The sequence below is a fragment of the Pristiophorus japonicus genome, chromosome 11 (genome assembly GCF_044704955.1).
Source record: "Pristiophorus japonicus isolate sPriJap1 chromosome 11, sPriJap1.hap1, whole genome shotgun sequence".
Taxonomy (NCBI): domain Eukaryota; kingdom Metazoa; phylum Chordata; class Chondrichthyes; family Pristiophoridae; genus Pristiophorus; species Pristiophorus japonicus.
The window spans coordinates 34172103-34199635 of NC_091987.1; the positions used below are offsets into that span (position 1 = coordinate 34172103).

The 27533-nt window shown below is 46.1% G+C and overlaps 1 protein-coding gene across 5 annotated transcripts in view; it reads left to right on the forward strand.

Annotated features, from left to right (window-relative positions):
* LOC139276009 (cilia- and flagella-associated protein 47-like) overlaps positions 1-27533 on the forward strand; it is a 1107008-nt gene that overhangs the window by 470535 nt on the left and 608940 nt on the right. For 3 of the 5 annotated variants that reach the window (XM_070893331.1, XM_070893333.1, XM_070893334.1), the window contains 3 exons: positions 5351-5501; positions 6223-6311; positions 11688-11801. The exons of 1 other annotated variant lie outside the window; for it this stretch is intronic. In XM_070893331.1, coding sequence (XP_070749432.1) covers positions 5351-5501; positions 6223-6311; positions 11688-11801 — 354 coding nt within the window. The remainder of the gene's footprint in view (positions 1-5350; positions 5502-6222; positions 6312-11687; positions 11802-27533) is intronic. One more of the 5 variants, XM_070893335.1, reaches the window with a different exon arrangement.

A 27533-nucleotide genomic window follows, 5' to 3' on the forward strand; every position in this document is an offset into this window, starting at 1 on the left:
CGCTGCAGCCGACCGAATTCCAAACGGGCAACTGTTGTAGATGAACAGTCCCTTGTGCGTGTTGATGCAGGTGAGGCCCTTCGAAGACTCCTCCAGCTCCTGCATGTAGGCCGAAGTCAGGTCGAGCTTGGTGAATGTCTTGCCTCCTGCCAGCGTCGCAAATAGGGCGTCTGCCTTAGGTAGCGGGTATTGGTCCTGTAGCAAGAAACGATTAATAGTTACTTTATAATCGCCGCAAATCCTGACCGTGCCATCACTTTTGAGTACTGGAACAATCGGGCTGGCCCACTCGCTGAATTCCGCTGGGGAGATGATGACTTGTGTTGCAGCCTGTCCAGCTCGATTTCCACTCACTCCCTCATCATGTGAGGTACCGCTCGCGCCTTTTGCTGAATGGGTCGTGGCTCTGGGACCAAGTGGATCCGCGCCTTCGCCCCAGAAAAGTTTCCAATGCCTGGCTCAAAAAGGGAAGGAAATTTGTTCAGAACCTGGGTACATGAGGCCTTATCGACATGTGATAGCGCTCGGATGTCATCCCAGTTCCAGCGGATTTTGCCCAGCCAGCTCCTTCCAAGCAGTGTGGGGCCATCGCCCGGGACAATCCAAAGTGGCAGTTCGTGCACCGTGCCTTCGTAGGTGACCTTGACCATGGCGCTGCCCAGGACAGTGATGAGCTCTTTGGTGTACGTTCTCAGTTTCGTGTGGATGGGGTTCAGGGCTGGTCTGAATGCCTTGTTGCACCACAGTCTCTCAAACATCTTTTTACTCATGATGGATTGGCTAGCGCCAGTGTCCAGTTCCATGGCTACGGGTAAGCCATTCAATTTTACGTTGAGCATTATAGGTGGACATTTCGTCGAAAATGTGTTCACCCCGTGTGCTTCAGCATCTGCCTCCTCTCTCTGAGGCTCAAAATTGCTTTGATCCACCATGGACCGATCTTCCTCTGCCACGTGATGGTTAGCAGGTTTTGCAGAGCTTGCAGCTCGTTTGCAAGCTCATTGGAGGTGCCCCATTATTCCACATCTCTTGCAAACATACCCTTTGAAGCGGCATGAATAGGCTGAATGGAAGCCTCCACAACGCCAACAAGGTGTGAATTGCCTTGCATTCATCCTTTGTTGCGGACTCTGAGTCATCTGGATCACCTGAGGCCTGCTGGCAGTTGGAGACTCATGGTTTCTGCCCTGTACATTTCTGCTCGCAAACACAGTTCCAGTTAATTTATGAACATTGCTAGCACTTGTACGTTGAGAGATTTGTTTGGTGTTATCACTGGTGGACATAAACGCCTGTGCTATCGCAATGGCCTTACTGAGGGTTGGTGTCTCTACAGTCAAAAGTTTTCGTAGGATGGTTTCGTGGCCAATGCCCAGTACAAAAAAGTCTCTGAGCATTTGCTCCAGGTAGCCATCAAACTCACATTGTCCTGCAAGTCGCCTTAGCTCGGCGACATAGCTCGCCACTTCCTGACCTTCAGATCGCTGGCACATGTAGAACCGATACCTCGCCATCAGCACGCTCTCCCTCGGGTTAAGATGCTCCCAAATCAGTGTGCACAGCTCCTCATACAACTTATCTGTATGTTTCACCGGAGCCAGAAGATTATTCATGAGGCTGTAGGTTGGTGCCCCGCAGACTGTGAGGAGGACCGCTCTCCTTTTTGAAGCACTTCCTTCTCTGTCCAGCTCGTTGGCTACAAAGTACTGGTCTAGCCGTTCGACATAGGCTTCCCAGTCCTCACCCTCCGAGAACTTCTCCAGGATGCCCACAGTTTGCTGCATCTTTGCGTTGGATTCGTATTCTCGTCGCCAGTTATTGTGTTCCTAACACAGATGAGGCTGCACACAGGACGGTTAAAGTAACAGTGACCTCAGTCTTTAATAAGACACTCCAGAGTGAGGAACAGGCCTTAGGGGCCGGCTTATATACAGTGCTCCCAAGGGATACTGGGAGACCTTGGGACTTCAGGGGTGGCGGAACATGGGAGTGCATGCTTTACAGATACACAACAGTGATCAATGAAATATGCGAGCTCATCAGGCCACATATGTAGTCTGCCATCAGGAATTCAGTGTCGGTCAAGGTCAAGGTCACCGCGGCACTGTCTTTCTACGTGTCCAGTTCCTTTCGGGCCTCCGCGGTCCAGATTTCCCCACTGTCTCACCATGCCACCCATCGCAGCATTAGACAGGTCACGGAAGCCCTGTACGCGCGATGGATGGACTTTATCAGCTTCCCCATGACCACCGAGGCTCCGACTGACAGGGCTGGAGCATTCTACCGCATTGCTAAGTTCCTCAGGGTGCAGGGAGCAAGACAGTGCACTCACATCGCCATGCCGCCACCTTCTCAGGATTCAGAGCTTTTTCGTAACAGAAAAGGATTTCACTCCCTGAAGGTCCAACTAGTTGTTGACCACAACCAGATCATAATGGCAGTGAATGCCAAATGTCCCGGCAGCTTTGATGAGGCTCATGGTCCAACTATCTGAGACAATGCGCAACAAGGTTATGTTGAATAAAAAACATTTAATACGACCATTGGTCTGAAATCATAAGCATCACGGGCAAAAACACCCAACTCCCACCCCACTTTTTCGAACATTGACATCAATCAAATGTTCAACATGTCCAGCAACACAGAACACAAATACAAACCAACAGGGTGGCCCTCTCCCCCCATACATTACAACAAATTGCATACACCGAGATAGAGATATAACAAAGCCATCACCTGCGGACATGCAGCTCATTTTCCTTCCCTCTTTCTTCTCCCCACCTCTACCCCTTCCCCTCCTCGCTCCACACCGCCTGACTGAGGAGCTCCTCAGGCAGTGCCTCATTGGGGAGGATGAAGGCAGAGCCGGTGGTTGCACGGATACACGAGCGGGGGGGGTACCGAGGTGGGAATATTCTCGGATCCAGAACAAGATCTTGGTCCTGCTTCTCATCTGTCGTTAGCACTGGGGGTGTGGAACCTAGGGATGGAGTGTCACACTCTGGGACTACTGGGAGGCCTGTGCTATCGCCTCCAGGGCCTTCGCCATCCGTGGAACGTACTCAGTCATGGTGCCGGAGATGCTGGCCAGCTGTTGGGATATGCCCCCCAGTGCATTTAGATCTGGTCACCCATGTCTATAGGCCTCCTGGGCAACTGTAGCATCTCTCCACTCTCATCTGACGCTCGTGCACCAGACCTGCCGTGTCCACAAAACCTCTGCGGTGTCGGCGCCGTCCTGGGGACAAATGGGATGCCCTGTGGCGAGGTACTTGGGCCCGGTACCTCCAGAGTGGAGGCGGGAATGGCCAGAGGAGCACTAGATGCCCTTGGGGTGGAATGCCTTCTGGAGCTTGGCGATGCAGACTCCTCAAAGTCCGTGCTCTTATCCATAGAGAACAGACCCAGGTGATTGACGGGCGAGAATCGGACCTCCTCAGCAGCAGATGTAGAATCGTCTGCCGAGTCAGGCGCCACGCCCCACCTGTGGTCTTGCCTGGGGCCGCGCTGCTGGCTGAGATGCAAAACACAAATGAGGTTATTAGAGGAGAAGTGGGTGCTAGGGTCACAAGGTAAGTCTAACGCTACACACAGCATATGCATGACAAAAGCACCACCGCTATCAAAATCGTCACGGACATCACATTTCATGACCATCAACACATTCTACATTACAGTGATTCTCATGAGGCCAGCATTATTTATAGGACAATTTTAGAAATCATCTATCATATATTATTGTTCGGATATGAGTGAATGTGGCATCTATTGACTTTAGATCATGCAATGGTGTATACTTTACTCACGTGGCATCACTTCAGGGTCTGCAGCTGCCTGCGTCCCCTCGAGTGCGAGCACCCTCTCCTCCATGTCAGTGAGGTCGCTGGCCCCCACCTATTCACCTCTGCACGGGAGCTTTTTCTGTAAAGGTAACAGGACACCATGGCATGAGATCATTGCATGATATCATTGCTAGGTACTGTCACAGAGACTGATACAACACATAACCGACAGATGTAATCATGATTATTATGAGAATTATCATTCTTTACCTAAAGACTTACACCGTGACCGCAGGCTGAGTACAACATTCCCTGTAAAAGTGAAAGACCTCACATCTGATGATAGTCACTCATGACTCTTACAAATAAAATTATATAAATACAAAAGTACTTGTAAATAAATGTAATACTTTTGTGGATCCAACAAGGTCGTTCCATCGCTTGTGGCATTGGTTGCCCTCGAGGCCACCTATGCCATCTCGGCCCATATCTTCTGGTAGGCCTTTGGGGTGGGCTTCCTATGCCCTCCCTGTGCCAAATCACCCCAGCGTGACTGGACCTCCTGCAGGAGGGAGGCATTAGCCTCGTCCAAGAACCTTCTGGTTCTTTTGCGTCATCCAATGTGCTCCTCTCCCACCTCACTGCTCTCTCCAGCGTCAGTCTCCATAGCGTGCTGTCTCGCCTCCTCCTCTCCCTCCATTATAGGCACCAAATTCAGGAAAATATCTGGCTGGTAACAGCTACAATTTGCTATAAAGCTCTAAACTCTCCCTCCTTCCTCCAAAAGCAGCCGCACCACACCCACAACATGCCTTCACTTCGTCTCAGCTCCCTCTCTCTCTGTCTCTTCTTATGCGCATGTAATGATGACCCTTGATCTCCTTAATTGCGGGAATCGAGCGTTGCCATGCCATTGCTAAGGACGGCGACACTTTACGGCAGAAGGTCAGAGCGATTTAATGCTACCGCCCATTTCATATCGCTCGTGGTAACGCCCAATTTTAAAAATGGAAACTAGGGGCTTTGAAAATGGGCCACAAGCCGGCGATCTGAAAACCCATTTTTACCGCCCACGCCAGAAATAATGCCCATTTTTGGGCGATCTGCACAAAAGTGTAAAATCTAGCCCATAATCTTTATAAAACCATTGAAATTCCTTTTATACCTTTTAAAGGAAAGAACTTCTCTGGTTTATGGATGTATTTGGCTTTGAATTTCAGAAGAAGAATGGCAGACATGTATGATTCTTTTCATTTTAATCATTACTTGAAATGTTTTGTATAGTTTAGATTGCAATTTGGACACAAACAATTGCAGACACATTAAAAGAGCATATTCCTAATACATGAATACGGTTGTGAACATAATAAATCAAAGTTTAGATTGGAATTGAATGTTTATGAAGACTAAGACACATTGGCAGGAAACCTTATCCGATGCTAGCAACATATTGGAAAACTCTCGATACACTACCTGTGATTTTTTTTTGTCCATAAATTTAATTTCTATCCATTGTGCTGGTTGATGTTTGTTTATAGAGCTGAATTATGAACATTTGTTTTAACCAGGAGTCATGTTGATGTAAGTGTGGAATTTACAAGCCGGTTCTTAAACCCAGAAAAAGCTTTGCTAGTTTTTGTGTCAAGGATGATGAAAGGAGTACAGGCCACCACAACTACATTTTTACTAACGTCGCGAATTAACAACATTAATCCTACTGTAAGTAAATAATAACGTATGATCTTGTATCTATTTAAAAACTGTTGTGGGTCCTTATTGAAGAACCTCATTGGTCAATATAAATAACATTGCCTTTCCAATTGAAGGCTTTATAACAATCACATTGCCAACAGTTATCACCTGACCTTTTCATTCATTTCACTTTCTAGCAATCTAATTGGTTGCGACTTGACCTGTTCAGCATTTGTTCGACAATGGTGATAAAGACAGGTCAAGTGGAGAGAAGGTTTTTATTTGATCACTGTTAACTGTATGACAATTTCTATGGTAACCGTTACTCATTGATTTTTGAACTGTGATTAGTCCATGGATTGGAAAATATTATCTATGGTAACTGCTGCTTTTTGCTCCATGATCGTAATAAGGCAATGATTTTTGAAAATGCATCAGCTCAAAATAGTTCCTTTTATTGTATCTCTTATCTTGAAATATATGCACTTTTGAGATTATGATAGGCTGCATTATTAGTAATACAAAGAACTAACATTATCACTTACCGCATTAAATGGAAATGCTTTCATACCATCACCAAGTACAAATTTGAGAAAGGTTTCATTTTGTGCACTGTTTTGCCTTATTTTGTTGAGCATAGTATCATTTTATCAATGGTCCGTAGCTATTTGGTGCATAATAACAGTTGCTGTCATGTTGCTATTTGAGTGATATTTTCTTCTTCATAATTTTTCTAACAATTTTTTAGGCTATTGTAAAATGTGAATCTCCATGTTACGAGCAGAAACAAATACAATTAAACATTACCAACCCTTTAAATGGAAAGGGAGACTTCAGGTATGTCTACATTAGTGGATGTACAAGCAACTATCTGATTTTTTATTCTAAGATATAAGCCAAAATATATTTTTATAAATGACTTTACCCAAAGCTTTCATTTTGTTAAATACCGTGTGTGTATGCAATAGTATAAAAGCTTAAGCTTTCTGTAAATCATTTTTCACTGGAATTTATCCATGCATTATTTAATAATAAAATTGTGATACTTATATCAAAAATGGGTAAGTCTGGAAATAAATATTTTTTCAAATTAATTGGTTTATTCAGAAACAATTGTTTAATCATCTGTAAGATTGTCTTTCATATGTGCCTATTTGTGTACATATATCAGAGTCTCCAGTCACTGGTATTAAATATACTAGATACATAATTGAGCCTACTAAGTATATAATGGACATAGATTGATTCACTTTCTAAATTGGGGAGGGTATATAGTACCACAAATAAAAAATCTATTCGAATATTACAAGCTTTGGAAAATCACGTATCATTTTCCTAAAAAAAAAATAATTGGGTGTCTTGATAATATTTGCACATCTGCAGCAAATGGTTTTCAGAGTGCAATATTTTATTTTGCAAAGGAAATAATGGGGTTGAATTTCCGTGGGGAGTTTCTCCCTCTGTAACTTTAGCAGAAGAGCCATGGAAATGCTGCATAAGCGTTGGTTACACCATTTTTCTAGAGTTTCTGCAGCTTTTTTGCCATTGCCAGCTGTGGTAGCACGTTGCCTCTGAGTTAGAAGGTTGTTGGTTCAAATCCCACTCCAGAGTCTTGAGCACTAAAATCTAGGCTGTTATTCCAGTGCAGTACTGAGGGGGTGCTGCACTGTTGGAAGTGCTGTCTTTCAGATGAGATGTTAAACATAGAATCATAGAATGCTTACAGCACAGAAGGAGGCTATTTAGCCTGTTGAACCTGTTCCAGCTCTCTGCAAGAGAACTTCAGCTAGCACTCCCCCCCCCCCTCCACCCCCCCCCCCCCAACCCAACCACCTTTCCTCATAGCCCTGCAAATTTTTTTCCTTCAGGTACTTAAAATTCTTACAGGGCTTGACAGGGTAGATGCAGGGAGGATATTTCCCCTGACTGGGGAGTCTAGAACCAGTGGTCACAGTCTCAGAATAAGGGGTCGGCTAATTAGGACTGAAATGAGGAGACATTTCTTCACTCAGAGGGTTGTGAATCTTTGGAATTCTCTCCCTCAGAGGCTGTAGAAGCTCAGTCGTTGAGTATATTCAAGACAGAGATCAATAGATTTTTGGATATTAAGGGAATCAAGGGATAGAGGGATAGTGCAGGCAAGTGGAGTTGAGGTAGAAGATCAGCCATAATCTCAGTTAATGGCATAGCATGCTCAAATGTCCGAATGCCCTACTCCTGCTTCTATTTCTTATGTTCTTATCCAATTCTCTTTTGAAATCCACAGTTGAATCTGCCTCCACCACCCTTTCAGGCAGTGCATTGCAGATCCTAACCACTCGCTGCGTAAAAAAGTATTTCCTCATGTTTGGTTCTTTTAACAATCACCTTAAATCTGTGTCCTCTAGTTTTCGATCCTTCTGCCAATAGGAACAGTTTATTTCTATCTAGACCCCTCATGATTTTGAACACCTCTATCAAATCTCCTCCCAACCTTCTCTGCTCTAAGGACTATCCACGTAACCTAAGTCCCTCATCCCTGGAATCATTTTCGCAAATCTTTTCTGCACCCTCTCTAAGGACTTCATATCCTTCCTAAAGTACGGTGCCCAAAATTGGACACAATACTCCAGTTGAAGTCGAACCAGTGTTTAATAAAGGTTCATCATAACTTCCTTACTTTTGTACTGTATGCCTCTATTTATGCTTTTTTAACCACTTTCTCAACCTGTCCTGCCACCTTCAACGATTTGTGCACATATACCCCCGGGTTTCTCTGTTCATTCACCCCTTTAGGATTGTACCCATTAGTTTATATTGTCTCTCCTCGTTCTTCCGACCAAAATGTATCGCTTTGCACTTTTTGCATTAAATTTCATCTGTCACATGTCCGCCCATTTCACCAGCCTGTCTATATCTTCTTGAAGTCTATCACTATCCTTCTCACTGTTCACTATACTTACAAGTTTTGTGTCATCTGGAAATTTTGCAATATTGCCCTTATACACCAAGTATATCAAGAAAAGCAGTGGTCTTAATACCGACCCCTGGGGAACACCACTGTATACTTTCCTCTCGTCCAATTAACAACTATTTACCACTACTCTCTGTTGCCTGTCACTTAGCCAATTTCGTATCCATGCTGCCACTGTCCCTTTTATTCCATGGGTTTCAACAATGCTGGCAAGCCTATTATGCGGCACTTTATCAAACGCCTTTTGGAACTATTGTATACCATGTCAACCGCATTGTCCTCACCAACCCTCTCTGTTACCTTATCAAAAAACTCGATCAAGTTAGTTCAACATGATTTGCCTTTAACAAATCCGTGCTGGCTTTCCTTAATTAATCCACACTTGATCAAGTGACTGTTAACTTTGTTCCTGATTATCGTTTCTAAAAGCTTCTCCACTACCGAGGTTAAACTGGCTGACCTGTAGTTGCTGGATTTATTCTTGCACCCTTTTTTGAACAAGTGTGTAACATTTGCAGTTCTCCAGTCCTTTGGCACCACCCCAATATTTAAAGAGGTTTGGAAGATTATGGCCAGTACCTCCGCGATTTCCTCCTTAACTTCCTTCAGCACTCTAGGATGCATCCCATTCGAATCTGGTAACTTATCAACTTTAAGTACAGACAAACTTTCTAATGTCTCCTCTTTATTAATTTTTATCTCATCCAGTATCTCCACTACCTCCTCTTTCATGATGACTTTGGTAGCATCGTCTTCCTTGGTGAAGACAGATGCAAAGTACTCATTTAATACCTCAGCCATGTCCTCTGCCTCCATGTGTAGGTCTCCTTTTTGGTCCCTACTCAGCCCCATCCCTCTTCTTACTATCAGTATATTATTTATATGCCTCTCGAAGAATTTTGAATTCCCTTTTATGTTAGCTGCCAATCTAGTCATACTCTCTCTTTGCCCCTCTTATTTTCTTTTTCACACCCCCTCTGAACTTTCTATATCCAGCCTGATTCTCACTTGTATTCTCAACCTGACATTTGTCATACACACTCTTTTTCTGCTTCATCTTACTCTCTATCTCTTTCATCATCCAGGGAGCTCTGGCTTTATTTGCCCTACCTTTCCCCCTCATGGGAATGTACATCGACTGTACCAGAACCATCTCCTCTTTAAAGGCAGCCCATTGTTCATTTACAGTTTTGCCTACCAATCTTTGATTCCAATTTAGCCGGGCCTGATCCGTTCTCAACCCACTGAAATTTGCCTTCCTCCAATTAAGTATTTTTCTCTAGATTGTTCCTTGTCCTTTTGCATAGCAAATCTAAATTTATGATACTATGATCACTGTTCCCTACATGTTCCCCTACTGACACGTGCTCCACTTGACCCACCTCATTCCCCAGAACCAGATCCAGCAATGCCAGAAATGTATTGATCAAGAAAGTTCTTGTGAACACACTTCTCATACTCTCTGCCTTTTAAACTATTACAATCCCAGTCTATATTAGGAAAGTTGAAGTCCCCCATTATCACTCCTCTCTAGTTATTTCAATTCTCTGTAACTTCCCTCCAAATTTGCTCCTCCATATCTTTCCCACCAGTGTCTTATAGAATACACCTTGTAGTGTAATGGCACCTCTATTGTTTCTTAACTCGAACCAAATAGATTCTGTCTTTGACCTCTCCAGGACATCCTCTCTCTCCAGCATTGTAACATGTCCTTAATCAGTCCTGCAACCCCATCTCCTTTCTTTCATTCCCTATCTTTCCTGAACACCTTATATCCAGGAATATTTAGTACCCAATCCTGCCCTTTTTTGAGCCAGGTCTCCATTATCGCCACATCATATTCCCATGTGGCTATTTGCGCCTGCAGCTCATCAAACCTGATTTACCAAGCTTCATGCATTTACACATATGCAACGTAAACCTATCTTAGACCTTTTTGTATCCTCTCTTAGTCTGACCCCATTTACTTTACTTTTTTTTACTCTAGTGCTATCTGTCTCTTCCAAACCTTTGTTCAACGTGCTTCTCCTTTTTAATGTTACATAATGGTGCCCATCAACCTGTCAAATTAGTTTAAACCCTCTCCAACAGCATTAGCAACCCCCACCCCCCCACCCCCACCATGGGGACATTGATTCCAGCTCTGTTGAAGTGCAACCCATCCGTCCTACAGGTCCCACCTCCCCCAGAACCAGTCTCAATATCCCAGGAATCTGAAGCCCTCCCTCCTGCACCATCTCTCTAGCCACACATTCATCTGCTCTATACTCACTAGCTCACGGCAGCGGGAGTAATCCAGAGATTACTACCTTTGAGGTCCTGCTTTTTTAATCTCTTTACTAGCTCCCTAAAATCTGCCTGCAGAAGCTCATCCCACTTTCCACCTATGTCATTGGTACCGATATGGACCACAACTTCTGGCTGTTCAACCTCCCCACTCAGAATGTTCTGCAGCCGCTCAGTGGCATCCTTGACCCTGGCACCAGAGAGGCAACATACCTCTCTGGAATCACGTCTGTGGCCGCAGAAACGCCTGTCTGTTTCCCTAACTATCGAATTCTCTTGCACTATTGCTTTCCCAATCTTCATACTCCCACCCCGCCCCCCCCCCCCTGTTCCCCGTACAGCTGAGCCACCCATGGTGCCGTGGACTTGGCTGTGCTTCCCAGAGGAACCATCGCCCTCACCAGTATTCAGTATTAAGGGCCCATCTGCTCTCTCGGTGGACATAAAAGATCCCATGGCACAACTTCGAAGAAGAGCAGGAGAGGTGTCTTGGCCAATATTTATCCAACATCACTAAAACAGATTAACTGGTCATTAACACATTTCTGTTTGTGGGACCTTGCTGTGCGCAAATTGGCTGCTGCATTTTCTGCATTACAGCAGTGATTACACTTCAGAAGTACTTCATTGGCTGTAAGGGAATTAAGGGTTACGGGGAGCGGGCGGGTAAGTGGAGCTGAGTCCACGGCAGATCAGCCATGATCTTGTTGAATGGCGGAGCAGGCTCGAGGGGCTAGATGGCTTACTCCTGTTCCTAATTCTTATGTTCTTATGTTCTTATGTAAAGCGCTTTGGATTGTCCTGAAGTCTTTCTTTTACTTTTTTTTAAAGTTATGGCAGACGAGCAGAAGAACCCCCATGGAAATTCACCCCCAAAGTCTTTTGAGTTTAATCTTGCATTTAAGGTTTTGAGACAGTATTCAGATAGTTGTGAATAATTTACTTCTGCAATATTTTACTGTTTTTCTTCCTAGGGTAATTTTAATGGTATCCCGCAACAGTCTTTTTGAGACTGAGGATGTTAAATGCTTTGAAGCCTTACTTGCTAAGCTGAAGATGCAAAATCAGAAAAATAATTTAAAGTTTAGGTAAGTTTCAAAGCTAAATTAGACTATGTAATAAATTAATTTGCATGTCCACTGAATTGCTTTATTCAGTTGACTGACTATGTAACTAGAAATTCAATTTAAGGATTGAATTTAATTCTGTACTAATAATAGTTTTCAAATCATTGCATCATTATGAAAGATATAAAGGGGAGAACCACAGCCATAACTGATTCTGCCCTCATTCAAAATACAAACAAATTCAATGTCCAGCATGGATCACTAAATAGCAATCAAGAGCTAGAACCTGCCAAACGTTTTCAGCCTTCCTTCCTTACCATGGGGTGCTCTGGCCACTTGCAGCAATCCCACTAACACCTTGGCTGAAAGCAGGTATCACAGTAATCTGGTGATCGAGCATGTACCTTCCTGTTCTGTATGGCTCAGTACCAGGAGGCAGTGCATTCACTTACCGATTACTGAACTTTCTGTTTTAAAAAAACAATGTTACGCCTAGGATCATGAAATGTACAGAATGCATAATTGTAAATGCAGACTGTAAAGTTGGATTAGCATTCTGTTGTTTTACTTGATTGGTCTTTGGGATCAAGGAAAGATTTTGCAGAGCTTTGGCTTGCCAGTAGTTGTTTTCCTCTTATGGAACTGACTGAGCTGGTAGACAACATGGGCCTGATTATGCATAATCCGTGGCGGAAATAGGGTTAGTGAGTTTCATACTTTAGGTGTCAACTGTGGCTCAGTGGTAGCACTCTCACCTATGAGTCAGGAGCTGCAACGGCCTCCACACTTTAAAAAAATACACGCACAGGCATCTTCCACCTTTCAAGATTTAGTTTGGGACCTGGAATATTAGATCCTTCATTGAAACACTGGTGAACTTTTTGACGTGGAAGCAAGTCATCCTCGATTCGAGGGACAGCCGATGATGATGAGTAAAGGGGCCTTCAGGGAAGAGTGATCATAATGTGGTAGAATTTTATATTAAGTTTGAAAGTGATTTAGTTCAATCTGAATCTAGGGTCTTAAATGTAAACAATGTAAACTATGTAGGTGTGAGGGGCGAGTTGGCTAAGGTAGATTGGGAAACCACATTAAAAGGTATGATAGTTGACAAGCAATGGCTAGCATTTAAAGAATTAATGCATTATTTACAATAAACATACATTCCTTTTAAGGCACAAAATCTCCATAGGAAAAGTAATCCAATTTTGGCTAAAAGAAAAGTTAAAGATAGTATTAGATGAAAGAAAGAGGTTTATAATGTTGCCAAAAAGAGCAGTACGCCTGATGATTGGGAGCATTTTAGAATTCAGCAAAGGAGGACTGAGAAATTGATAAAGAAAGGGAAAATAGAATATGAGAGTAAACTATCGAGAGACATAAAAACAGGCTGTAAAAGCTTTATAGATATGTAAAAAGGAAAAGATTAGTGAAAGTAAATGTGGGTCCCTAACAGGCTAATACAGGAAGAATTATAATGGGGAATAAGGAAATGGCAGAGAAATTAAACAAATACTTTGTGTCTGTCTTCATGGAAGAAGACGCAAAAAACTTCCCAGAAGTAGTGGAGAACCAAGGATCTAGTGAGAATGAGGAACTGAAAGAAATTAGTATTAGTAAAATAAATAGTACTCTAGAAATTAATGTGACTAAAAGCCAATAAATCCCCTGGACCTGATGACCTACATCCTAGAGTTTTGAAAGAGGTGGTTATATAGTGGATGCATTGGTTGTCATCTTCCAAAATTCCATAGATTCTAGAAAGGTTCCCACAGATTAGAAGGTAGCAAATGTAACCCCACTATTTAAGAAAGGAGGGAGAGAGAAAAAGGGGAACTACAGACCAGCCTGACATCAGTAGTAGGAAAAATGCTAGAATCTATTATTAAGGATATGGTAACAGGGCACTTGGAAAAGAATTATAGGATTGGGCAGAGTCAACACGCATTTATGAAAGGGAAATCATGTTTGACAAATTTGTTGGAGTTTGTTGAGGTTGCAACTAGCAGAATAGACACGGGGGAACCGGTGGATGTGGAGTATTTGGATTTTCAAAGGCATTTGATAAGGTGCCACACAAGAGGTTATTAAACAAAATTAGCGCTCATGGGATTGCTGGGTAATATACTAGCATGGATTGAGGATTGGTTGACGGGCAGAAAACAGAGAGTAGGAACAAACGGGTCATTTTCGGGTTGGCAGGCTGTAACTAGTGGGGCATTGCAAGGATCGGTGCTTGGGACCCAGATATTCACAATCTATATCAATTATTTGGATGAGAGGACCAAATGTAATACAGTTGAGCGTCCCGAATGCGGCAACCTCGGGACCGAGGCCGAGCCGGTTTTTGTGTTTTTCCGGACTTCGGAATGTGTTTCTGACATCCGAAATCCGGAAACACCCAAGCCGAGGTGCGAGTACATCCGGATTTCGGAACGTCAGAAAGCGGGGGCGTTGTTCTCCGAGGAGCTGTTAGGATTGCGGGCCCTGTCCAGGAGGTCGTTGGGCGGGGCCCAGCTGCCGTGGAAGTGTTTGGGCGGGCCCCGCCGCCAAGGAAGTGTTCGGGCCAGCGGGCCCCATCGCAGAGGGGGTGTTGGGGCGGGCCGTTTAGGAGGCCCCGAGGTAAGGGCAGTGGCGGAGAGCGGGGCGAGGCGAGTAGCGGCGGGGTAAGGTTAGCGGCAGCAAGGTGAGGCCCGAGGTCAGGCAGCAGCAGGGCCCCGAGGTAAGGGCAGCAGTGGCGAGCGGGGCGAGGAGAATGGAGGCGAGGCCCGAGGTCGGGCAGCAGCAGGGCCCCGAGGTAAAGGCAGCAGCGGCAAGTGTGGCGAGGAGAGAGGAGGCGAGGCCTGATGTCAGGCAGTGGCGGGGCCGGGTCCGGATTCCGGAACATTTTACGGATTCCGGACGACCCTGCCACCAATCGATCCGGAGTCCAGATTCTGGAACATTCTGGATTCTGGAACTCCGGATTTTGGACGCTCAATCTGTATATCCAAGTTTGCTGACTTGTAAGTGGAGAAAGAGCATCCGGGAGGGCTCTGAGCACCTTGAGTCTCGTCGCCGAGAGCATGCAGAAAACAAGCGCAGGCAGCGGAAGGAGCGGCGGCAAACCAGTCCCAACCACCCTTTCCTTCAACCACTGTCTATCTCACCTGTGACAGAAACTGTAATTCAGTCACTTAAGAACTCACTTTTAGAGTGGAAGCAAACCTCGATTTCGAGGGACTGCCTATGATGATGATGATCCAAGTTTGCTGATGATACAAAGAATGTAAGTTGTGAGGAGGATGCAAAGAGACTTCAAGGGAATATAGACAGGCTACGTGAGTGGGCAAGAACATGGCAAAAGGAATATAATGTGGAGAAATGTGAAGTTATCCACTTTGGTAGGAAAAATAGAAATGCAGAGTATTTTTTGAATGGTGAGAGATTGGGAAATGTTGGTGTTCAGAGGGAACTCGGTTATCCTTGCACATTAATCACTGAAAGTTAAATGCAGGTACAGCAAGCATTTAAGAAAGCAAATGGTATGTTGGCCTTTATTACAAGAGGATTTGAATATAAGAGTAAAAACGCCTTACTGCAATTACATAGGGCCCTGATAAGACCGCACCTGGAGTATTGTGTACAGTTTTGATCTCCTTACCTAAGGAAGAATATACTTGCCACAGAGGGAGTGCAACAATGGTTTATTAAACTGATGCTTGGGATAGGAGGGTTGTCCTATGAGGAGAGATTGAGTAGACTAGGCCTATATTCTCCAGAGTTCAGAAGAGTGAGTGGTGATCTCATTGAAACATACAAAATTCTTATAGGGCTTGACAGGGTAAATGCAGGGAGGATGTTTCCTCTGGCTGGAGAGTCTAGAACCAGGGATCACAGTCTCAGAATAAGGGGTCAGACATTTAGGACTGGGATGAGGAGAAACTTCTGCACTCAGAGGGTGGTGACTCTTTGGCATTCTCTACCCCAGAGGGCTGTGGATGATCAGTCATTGAGGATGTTCAAGATAGAGATCGATAGATTTTTGGACTCTAGGGGGGTGAAATTGTCCTGCGCCCCATTTGGAGGCGGTAACCTTCCGGGGCCAGGGCATTTATCGCCCAGCCTGGAAGTTCCGCCCCCGGCGTGGAATTCGGCCCTTCTGCCCCTCAATCGAGGCTGAGCACTATCGGAGGTCCTCCTCAGAGGGGTGTTCCCTGGGAGGTAGCATGGCACTGAGTTCAGCGCCGTGCTCCAGAGCCCAGCGCTCTGCCGTCAACGTCAGTGCTACGCGGATACTCCATGTAGCGCTGACGCGGATACTCCACGTAGTGCTGACGCGGCAGAACGCCCCTCCCATTCAAGTAAAGGGGAGGGTCCCTACGCACTCTCCTGTCTTTTTGGCGGCCATCACTGGGCCACTAGGGATGCCCTCGACCATGCCAACAGCCCGACACCCAAGCGATCTGTAGGATGGCAGCCCACGGTGCAAACGGCCTCCCCTTTAAGGGACGCCCCTGCAACGGATGTCCGCCAGCTTCGCGACCCGCGGGGAACCAAGGGTCTAATAAGGGTGAGGAACTTAATCTAATCAATATAAGTAGTGAAAAAGTACTTGAGAAACTAATGAGACTAAAATCCCTTGAACCTGACTGCCTACACCTTGGGGTTCTAAAAGAGGTGGCTGCAGAGATAGTGGATGCATTTGTTTTGATCTTTCAAAATTCCTTAGATTCTAGAACGGTCCCAATAGATTGGAAAGTAGAAAATGCAACACCGCTATTCAAGAAAGAAGGGAGAGAGAAAACAGAGAGCTACAGGCCAGTTAGCCTGATATCAGTTGTAGGGAAAATGCTGGAATCCATTGTTAAGGAAGTGGTATCAGGACACTTAGAAAATCAGAACATGATTAGGCAGAGTAAGCATGGTTTTATGAAAGGGAAATCGTGTTTGACAAATTTATTAGAGATTTTTGAGGTAACTAGCAGGGTAGATAAAGGGGAACCAGTTGAGGTAGTATATTTGGATTTCCAAAAGGCATAAATATACCAGATAAGGGATCATGGGATTGGAGATAATGTATCAGCCTGGATAGAGGATTGGTTAACAGACAGAAAGCAGAGTAGGGATAAACGGGTCTTTTTCAGGTTGGCGGGCTGTAACTAGTGGGGTGCCGTAAGGATCAGTGCTGGGGCCTCAGCTATTTACAATCTATATTAATAACCTAGATGAAGGGACCGAATGTAATGTATCGAAGTTTGCTGACGATACAAAGCTAGGTGGGCCAGTAAGCTGTGAGGAGAACACAGAGTCTGCAAACGGATATAGATAGACTTAGTGGGCCCAAGTTTCGGGCCGCGCCTAAAATGGCACAGCCCGGACCTGGACGCCTGTTTTTCGCGCCACAAAGTGCACCGAAAAAATACTCACCTATTCTCTGGCTCCCTGCAGGTCCTCTGGAGCTGGGCGCGGCGTAGCATGAGCTGTGGGGGGCGATGCCAGGTCCCTGCGCAGAAAACAGTGCTGGGACCTCTGCACATGCGCGCTACAGTGGGCGCGCATGTGCAGTAGCTCCAGGCGCCCCAAACTGTGGGAGGGGCCCGAAGCACGCAGCCCCTAGCCCTGGCCGAATGGCCTCACTGGGGCTGCGTGCATAAGGCTCACTTCCCCCCCGCCCCCCCGACCCGACCTCTGCTCCCCCACCTCCCCCCCCGGGCGACCCGACCTCCGCTCCCCCCCACCCCCCTCCGGCGACCCGACCTCCGCTCTCCTGCACCCCCCGGCGACCCGACCTCCGCTCGCCCCCTCGCCCCCCCGCCCCCCGGCGACCCGAGCTCCGCTCTCCCCCCCGCCCCCACCCGACCTCCGCTCCCCCCCCCGCCCCCACCCGACCTCCGCTCCCCCCCCCCCGCCCCGCCGGCGATCCGACCTCCGCTCCCACCCGACCCGACCTCCGCTCCCCCACCTCCCCACCGCGACTCTTTCCCCCGCCCCCCCCGACCTCCGCGACTCTCTTTCCCCCCCCGCAACTCTCTCCCCCCACCCCCCCGACCTCCGCGACTCTCCCACCCCCCGACCCCCGCGACTCTCCCATCCCCCGACCTCCGCGACCCCACCGACCTCCGCGACCCCCAACCTCCGCGACCCCCCCGCAGACTGGAGACCCCCCCGCCAGACCCACGACCCCCCCGCCCCCCCGCCAGACCCGAGACCCCCCCCCCGAGACCCGAGACCCGAGACCCGAGACCCGATACCTGACACCACCTACCTGTAAATCCTAAATCCAGCCCGAAGTCTCAGGCCCGGCCATTCAGCCTCCTTCGCTCCCTCCCTCCCTCTCCTCTCCTCCCTCCCTCCCCTCCCTCTCCCCCTCCATCCCCCTCTCCTCCCCTCCCTCCCTCCTCTCTCCTTCCCTCCCTCCCTCCTCCCTCCTCTCTCCTCCCCTCCCTCCCTCTCTCCTCCCCTCCCTCCCTCTCTCCTCCCCTCCCTCTCCCTCCTCTCTCCTTCCCTCCCTCCCTCCTCCCCTCTCTCCTCTCTCCTTCCCTCCTCCTTCCCTCCCTCCCCCTCTACCCCCTTCTCCTCCCCCCCTCCTTCTCCTCCCCCTCCCCTCTCCTCTCCTCTCCTCTCCTCCTTCCCCCCTCCCCTCTCCCCCTCCTTCCACCCCCCACCCCCCTCTACCTCCCTCCTCCTTCCTCCTCCTCTCCCCCCTCCACCCCCCTTCTCCCCGTCCCCCACCCTCCTCCCCTCGCTGTCAGAAACACAGACACTGACAGACAGAGAGTGAGAGACACACACACAGACAGACAGAGAGATAGAGACACTGACAGAGACACACTGGGGGGGCCGTCCCGGCACGCTGTTGGAGGACTCCCGGTGCTGCAGTCGGTAAGTAGAAAATGTTTTATTTATTGATTTTTAAATTTTTTTTATTTTTTATTAATTTTTTTGATTGATTTAATGGTTCATTTATTGATGTATTTATCATTTATTATTGATGATGGCTCTTTATTTGTAAAACTGAAGTGTTTAATGTTTGTAAACTTCCCTTTAAACCACCCCCCCGCCCCCCCCACCCCCGCCATTCCCGACTCCTGATTTGTAACCTACGCCTGATTTTCTAAGTGTAGACAAGGTTTTTCTGAGCGTACAAAAATCTACACATACTCCAGTCTAAGTTAGTTTGGAGTATGTTTTCACTGCCTAAACTTTCAAAACGGGCATAAGTGGCCAGACACGCCCCCTTTTGAAAAAAAAATCTGTTCCAAACTGAAACTGTTCTAACTGACTAGAACTGGAGCAAACTAAATGCCGAGAATTGCAATTTCTAAGATACTCAATTCTAAACCAGTTGCTCCAAAAAAACAGGAGCAACATAGGCCGAAACTTGGCCCCAGTGAGTGGGCAGTAAGGTGGCAGATGGAGTATAATGTAGGGAAAGATGAGGGTATTCATTTTGGTAGGAAGAATAGAAAAACTGAATATTTTTTAAATGGTGAGAAACTTTTAAATGTTGGTGTTCAGAGAGATTTGGGAGTCATTGTGCAAGAAACCCAGAAAGCTAGCATGCAGGTACAGCAAGCAATAAGAAAGGCAAATGGCATGTTGTCCTTTATTGCAAGGGGGTTGGAGTGTAAGAGTAAGGATGTCTTGCTACAATTGTGTAGGGCCCTGGTGAGACCACACCTGGAGTACTGTGCACAGTTTTGGTCTCTTTATCTAAGGAAGTATATACTTGCCTTGGAGGCGGTGCAACAAAGGTTCACTAGATTGATTCCTGGGATGAGAGGATTGTCTTATGATGAGTGATTGTGCAGAATGGGCCTATACTCTCTGGAGTTTAGAAGAATGAGAGGTGATCGCAGTGAAACATACAAGATTCTGAAGGGGATTGACAGGCTAGATGCTGAGAGGTTGCTTCCCCTAGCTGGAGTGTCTAGAACTAGGGGACACAGTCTCAGGATAAGGGGTAGGCCATTTAAGACCGAGATGAGGAGAAATTTATTCACTCCAAGTGTTGTGAATCTTTGGAATTTTCTGCCCTAGAAGGTTGTGGATGCTGAGTCTCTGAATATATTCAAGTCTGAGATAGATAGATTTTTCGAGACTAGGGGAATCAAGGGATATGGAGATCGGATGGATAAGTGGAGTTGAGGTCAATGATCAGCCATGATCTTATTGAATGGCGGAGCAGGCTCGAGGGGCCGTATATTCTACTCCTGCTCTTATTTCTTATGTTCTTATGTTCATCCTTGCCGTACGCGGGGCAATATCCCCCGCGAGGGGGCAAAGGGGTCGGCACGCACAGCGATGCCGTCATCAGCGTGCATGCGCCAGCCTGGGGCGCAAATTGCGGGGCGTGGCACTACCGACACAACGCCCCCCAAATCTCCGGGGCAATTTCCTCGGAGGCACTATCTACCTCTTCCCCCAGGCGATAACTTTGTTGCTCCCCATTTGCGCCCCACCCCCACCCCAGTGGCACTCATCAGAACATAAGATATAGGAGAAGGAGTAGGCCATTTGGCCCCTTGAGCCTGCTCTGCCATTCAATAAGATCATGACTGATCTGATCATGGACTCAGCTCCATTTCCCTGCCCACTCCCCATAACCCTTTACTCCCTTATTGTTCAAAAATCTGTCTATCTCCGCCTTAAATATATTCAATGCCCCAGCCTCCACAGCTCTCTGGGGCAAAGAATTCCATAGATTTACAACTCTCTGGGTGAATAAATTCCTCCTTGTCTCAGTTTTAAATGGGCAGCCCTTATTCTAAGACTATGGGCTAGATGTTCCACTTTTTTTGCATGCATAAACAGAGAAAAACATAGAAAATAGGTGCAGGAGTAGGCCATTCGGCCCTTCGAGCCTGCACCGTCCACTTAACATCCATTTTACCGCTGAAATGACGTATAACGCCCAGATATAGCTACAAAATGGAAACTGACGCCCATTTTTCGGACACATTGCTGAGCATTACTTTCTCCATGTGCGTAACGCCGGGAAAAAATAATACCGCCCGACCAAAATCAATGGCCATAATATCGCCCAGCGTTAGTTTCCACAAGTAATTAATGTCGAGATTCAATAATACCGACTGCCCAGTGTTTTTTGTCTTTGGAGGTGATGTGAACATCTGAACAAACATCTTTATCATACTGTGAATGATTGGAATTTAATAGGTGTCTTCGTCGGGACATTCATTGTTTGTGACCAATCGGTGGAAAATCAATAGCTATTGCAATGGGGCCTGTCCTTTCTCACCCTCTCTTTCTGACCAATTACATGCTGCAGACTCGAGATGGTAGAAGGTACGCTCCACAGCATTATGTGCCCAATGTAAGACGTGCCAGACTGATGTGGGGGGTGTAACGTTTTGTCCTCCTCAAGTACATGGAGAAGCAGTTTTACCTCAACTTGCCCGACACCACCTGCCTTCGGAGACTGCACTTCCACAAAGAGGTTATCACTGAGATATGCCATCTCATAAGGGGAGATCTGCAGCCTGCCAGCACCATCAGTACTGCACTGTCTGTCGAGGTCAAAGTCACCGCGGCACTGTCGTTCTATGCGTCAGGTTCTTTTCAGGCCTCAGCTAGCGACATTTGCGGTCTGTCTCAGCATGCCACACATTGCTGCATTAGATAGGTCACTGAAGCCCTGTACGCATGCAGGATGAACTTTATCAGCTTCCCTATGACCAGGGAGGCTCAGACTAAGAGGGCTTCAGGATTATACCGAATTGCTCACTTCCCCAAGGTACATCCTGATGCGGGCATCTTTTCAGAATGCGGAGGTTTTCAGGAACCACAAGAGATTCCACTCCCTGAACTTGCAACTCGTTGTCGACCACCAGCAAATTATTATGGCAGTGAATGCTAAATTTCCAGGCAGCATCCATGATGCTCACACCCTGTGTGAGAGCACTGTATCTGACTTGTTTAACAATCAGCCACAAGGTCAATGCTGGATGCTTGGTGACAAAGAATATGGCCTCACCACCTGGCTGGTGACCCCCCCCCCCCCGACTGCATGACACCCACACCGAAGCCGAGAAGCGATACAATAAGAGCCACAGAGCCACTCGCAATATCGTGGAGAAAACATTGGCGTGCTTAAGCAGCGCTTTAGATGTCTGGACCACTCAGGAGGCAAGCTCCAATACCACCCTGAGCAGGTAGCTCAATTCACGGTGGTGTGCTCCATGCTGCACAACTTGGCTATCAGGAGGGGACAAGAATTGCCAGAAGAGTTTGACAGTCCACCTCAGCAGAGAGAGGAAGAGGAGGGCGAGGAGGTGGACGCTGACACTGGTCCAGACAATCAGGCTGATGCTGAAGCCATGCCCCCGCTCCCCTGTAGACCGCATGAAAGGGCCCATGGTGGTATGATAGCTGCAAGACTCTTACGTCAGGAGCTCATAAATGTTGGCTGAAAGAACGTTGGTGGTATTTACAAGGCTGACACACTGCTGGGTCATACATCAATGATGGGCATCACCTTGGTGACAGTTAAAGTTTAAGTTGATTGAAGTTAAGTGTAATTATACCCTTTGATGTTAAGCAATGCACAACAAGGTTTTGTTAAATAAAAAACATTTAAACCAAACATTTGTCAAATCATCAGTATTTCTGTAAAAACCAACCCTTCCCTCCCCCCCACCTCCCCGTTTCTCCTCCCCACCTCTACCCCTTCCCCTTCCTCTCCTGACTCCAAGCCACCTGGCCGATGAGCTCCTCAGGCGATGCTTCACTGGTGGGGGGGAGGGCGGGGGTGGATGACAGCCGACCCGCTGCTTGGATGAATACGGGAGAGGACGGGAACGTACTCCGAGCCAGAAGCAAGATGTTGCTCCTGGCTCTCGTGTGGTTGGCAATGGGGGTGTGGCACCTTGGAGTACAGTGCCACGCTCCAGGACCATGGGGAGCCCTCTGCCACCAGTGCTCCTATCTACCAGCACCAGGGCCTCCTCCATCCTTTCCATGTTATATATTATTTGTTTGACAAAAACTTGGTGCCAACTATGTTCTTGGTGGTTAGTAGGCTTTTTGCTGCTGGTGAATCTCCCTCGTGCCTCCCACAACAGCCAAACAAGCACACACAACAGCCACACACGCTTTCAGTCCCTCTCTCTCTCTCTTCCCTTCTGCGCATGTCATGATGTCCCTTGACCTTCTGAATCGCGGGAATTGAGCATTGCCATGCTGTTGCTAAGGAGGCGATACTTTACGGCAGAAGGTCAGAGAGATTTAATGCTACCAACCATTTCATATCGCTTGCGGTAACGCCCAATTTAAAAAATGGAGCCTACGGGCTTTGAGAATGGGTGACAAGCCGGCGATCTGAAAACCCATTTTTACCGCCACGCTGGAAATACCGCTCATTTTTGGGCGATCTGCACAAAAGTGTAAAATCTAGCCCTATGTCCCCGAGTTTTAGTTTCCTCTGAGTGGAAATATCCTCTCTGTATCCACCTTGCCGAGCCCCCTCATTATCTTATGTTTCGATAAGATCACCTCTCATTCTTCTGAACTCTAATGTGTAAGGGCCTAACCTACTCAACCTATCTTCATAAGTCAACCCCCTCATTTCCGGAATCAGCCTAGTGAACCTTCTCTGAACAGCCTCCAGTGCAAGTATACCCTTCCTTAAATACGGAGACCAAAACTGTATGCAGTACTCTAGGTGTGGCCTCACCAATACCCTGTGCAGTTGTAGCAGGACTTCTCTGCTTTTATACTCTATCCCCCTTACAATAAAGGCCAACATTCCATTTGCCTTCCTGATTACTTGCGGTATCTGCATACTAACTTCTTGTGTTTCATGCACAAGGACACCCAGGTCCCTCTGTACTGCAGCACTTTGCAATTTTTCTCCATTTAAATTATAATTTGCTTTTCTAGTTTTTCTGTCAAAATGGATGACCTCACATTTTCCCACATTATACTCCATCTGCCAAATTTTTGCCCACTCACTTAGCCTGTCCATATCCCTTTGCAGATTTTTTGTGTCCTCCTCACAAATTGCTTTCCCACCCATCTTTGTATCATCAGCAAACTTGGCTACATTACACTCGGTCCCTTCATCCAAGTCATTAATATAGATTGTAAATAGTTGAGGCCCTGCACCGATCCCTGCGGCACCCCACTAGTCACTGTTTGCAATCCGGAAAATGACTGATTTATCACGACTCTCTGTTTTCTGTTAGTTACCCAATCCTCTATCCATGTTAATGGGGCTATAAAAAAAGGGCAATTTCGCCCCCTAGTTGAATGAAGGGATATGGGGATAGTGCAGGAAAATGGAGTTGAAGTCGATCAGCCATGATCCTATTGAATGGCGGAGCAGGCTCGAAGGGCTGAATGGCCTACTCCTGCTCTTATTTCTTATGTTCAATCCTTTGAAATGTTTCTGTATATAAGGATTAGAGATTCTGGAGCTTGCCATTTTAGTCTAGTCTGCTACTAAGTGTGCAGTCGGGTTATCCTCTGTGCTGTCATTCTGTTTGGAAGACATATATCCTGCTTCCTTCTTGAAGCTGTTGACGTGTTTTTGGGCACTCGTAGCTGAATGAGTCCTGCATGACCTTTATTTCAAAATGCGACATCTGGTACTGGTAATAAAGCGTGGTCCAGTGTATATCTGGGGGTGTAAGGGTTTTGAAATAATAGAAAATTCAAAGGTACTTCAGTTGATGAGATCTGTACCTAATAATAATTGGTGCTTTTACACTACTAGCAGAAAGTGGTTGATGTTGAGATAAATCAACATATTCTTTAACATTAATACTGTCCACCAGGTTTTAACACCAAAAAGAACCAGGGTTTTTTTCATGATGTTAATTTGACATAAAAATGACTAAAATTTGGAAAATTAGGTCCTTTATACCTGAAAGAAAGAGGGTGCATGTAATGAGATCTGGCTCCAATGATTGAAATTTATGTTAAAAATAGTAAATGTTAAGAGGAATTATTTTAAAAGGTACAAAGATTTAATGAGTGTTAGAATAATGAGAGGAAAATAAAAGGTCAGCTTCTCAATGGCTGTAAGAATCATCAAAATAAATTACATGTGCAAAGTAGTCAGGGTATAAAAAATCAGATAGGTTCTTTGTAATTTGGGTGAAAATGTCACAAGAAGAAAGTAAAAATGGCAGATGTGCTAAATTAATTCTTCACATTAACCTTCATAGATGATGACAACAAACACATTCCAGTTCCAGTCAAACTGGTTCAGGAATCTCTAATATATAAAGGTCAGTGGAGCATATGTTATGAATAAACTCAAATCATTAAATATACAAGGTCTGGATGATGTACATCTGAAAATTTTAAATAAAATTGTGTAAAAAAAATGCCAGTCAATGTATTCCAATCTCCTGAAGTTGGACAAAATAAATATGTGGGATGACAAATATCAGCTGTAATTTAGTGCAGACAATTGCAAAGTACTGCTCTTAGGGTGGAAAAATAAACAACACATGTACTCCATAAATTATCTTGAAATAGCTACGGATAAAGTCTGAGGAGTCTTGGCAGACACTACGCTAATCATGTGCACCCAATGTAAAGCAGCAATCAGCAAAACCAATAGAATGTTGAACTATATAGACAAATAGACTTTCGACAAAGTCCCACACAAGAGATTAGCGTGCAAAGTTAAAGCACATGGGATTGAGGGTAGTGTGCTGACGTGGATTGAAAACTGGTTGGCAGACAGGAAGCAAAGAGTAGCAGTAAATGGGTACTTTTCAGAATGGCAGGCAGTGACTAGTGGGGTACCGCAAGGTTCTGTGCTGGGGCCCCAGCTGTTTACATTGTACATTAATGATTTAGACGAGGGGATTAAATGTAGTATCTCCAAATTTGCGGATGACACTAAGTTGGGTGGCAGTGTGAGCTGCGAGGAGGATGCTATGAGGCTGCAAAGTGACTTGGATAGGTTAGGTGAGTGGGCAAATGCATGGCAGATGAAGTATAATGTGGATAAATGTGAGGTTATCCACTTTGGTGGTAAAAACAGAGAGACAGACTATTATCTGAATGGTGACAGATTAGGAAAAGGGAGGTGCAACGAGACCTGGGTGTCATGGTACATCAGTCATTGAAGGTTGGCATGCAGGTACAGCAGGCGGTTAAGAAAGCAAATGGCATGTTGGCCTTCATAGCGAGGGGATTTGAGTACAGGGGCAGGGAGGTGTTACTACAGTTGTACAGGGCCTTGGTGAGGCCACACTTGGAGTATTGTGTACAGTTTTGGTCTCCTAACTTGAGGAAGGACATTCTTGCTATTGAGGGAGTGCAGTGAAGGTTCACCAGACTGATTCCTGGGATGGCGGGACTGACATATCAAGAAAGACTGGATCAACTGGGCTTGTATTCACTGGAGTTCAGAAGAATGAGAGGGGATCTCATAGAAACGTTTAAAATTCTGACGGGTTTAGACAGGTTAGATGCAGAAAGAATGTTCCCAATGTTGGGGAAGTCCAGAACCAGGGGTCACAGTCTAAGGATAAGGGGTAAGCCATTTAGGACCGAGATGAGGAGAAACTTCTTCACCCAGAGAGTGGTGCACCTGTGGAATTCTCTACCACAGGAAGTTGTTGAGGCCAATTCACTAAATATATTCAAAAAGGAGTTAGATGTAGTCCTTACTACTAGGGGGATCAAGGGGTATGGCGAGAAAGCAGGAATGGGGTACTGAAGTTGCTTGTTCAGCCATGAACTCATTGAATGGCGGTGCAGGCTCGAAGGGCCGAATGGCCTACTCCTGCACCTATTTTCTAAGTTTCTATGTAAAACAATCAGAGGACATCATAATCAAACTGCACAAGGCTCTGGTCAAATCACACCTTGAGTATTGCATCCAGTTCTGGTCACTAACATAAGTACTGAACACAGTGCAAAAATGACCCATGAGGCTGGTCCCTGGTGCTCGGGCTCCAAGATATGAGGACTGCCTCAAAAGACTTGAAATTTTCAGTCTGGAAAGGAGGTGTCTGAGAGATGATCTCATAGTGGTATACAACTTAGTAAATAGTATGGAACTAGTAAATCTGGAATATTACTTTAAATTAAACTATAGGGGCTGAATTTTTAGTTTTCTCTGTTTTTGGGTGAAAATGTAAGTGATACGTGAAAATTACTGTTTTCGCTGCGTTACCGATTTAAGGCCTAACTTTCAGCACTTGGGGTCAGGGGCGCAGCGCAAAGGAAGGCATTGCACTATTATTCATGGTGAAAAAATGCGATCCTCACCAACTTTAATACGGGGCCGGGAGCGCTCCGAGAGAGGCCTTTTGGAGGGGGGAAAAAAAAATCAAAAAACATTCAAAAAACATTACCAAGACCCTTACCTAACAAATCGCTGCAATAAAATAAAAACTTTAACTTAACTTTTTTTCAGGTCCGCTAGTTTTTACCTCGGCAGTTTTCGGGGTATGGCGTACGGGCCGGGTGAGTGCCAAAACTCGGATGGTAACATCGTTCCACCACTGGTGCAGCTCTCCCTGGCGGTGCTGCCAAGTGCCGCTGCAAAAAAGAAACCGAGGATCGCGGCCGGGCTTAGCGACTGGGTTTTTGCCGCGAAGGGTCAAAACGCGGCGTAAACCCAATTGCAAACCACCCGAAAATCCAGCTGAAGGAATGAGACAGGGGATTTAAGTTCAAATTTGTAAAAGGTAACTTTAAGACTGATATCAAGAGCTTCTTTACATAGAATTATATACATAGAATGCACAACACAGCAACAGGCCATTCAGCCCAACTGGTCCATGC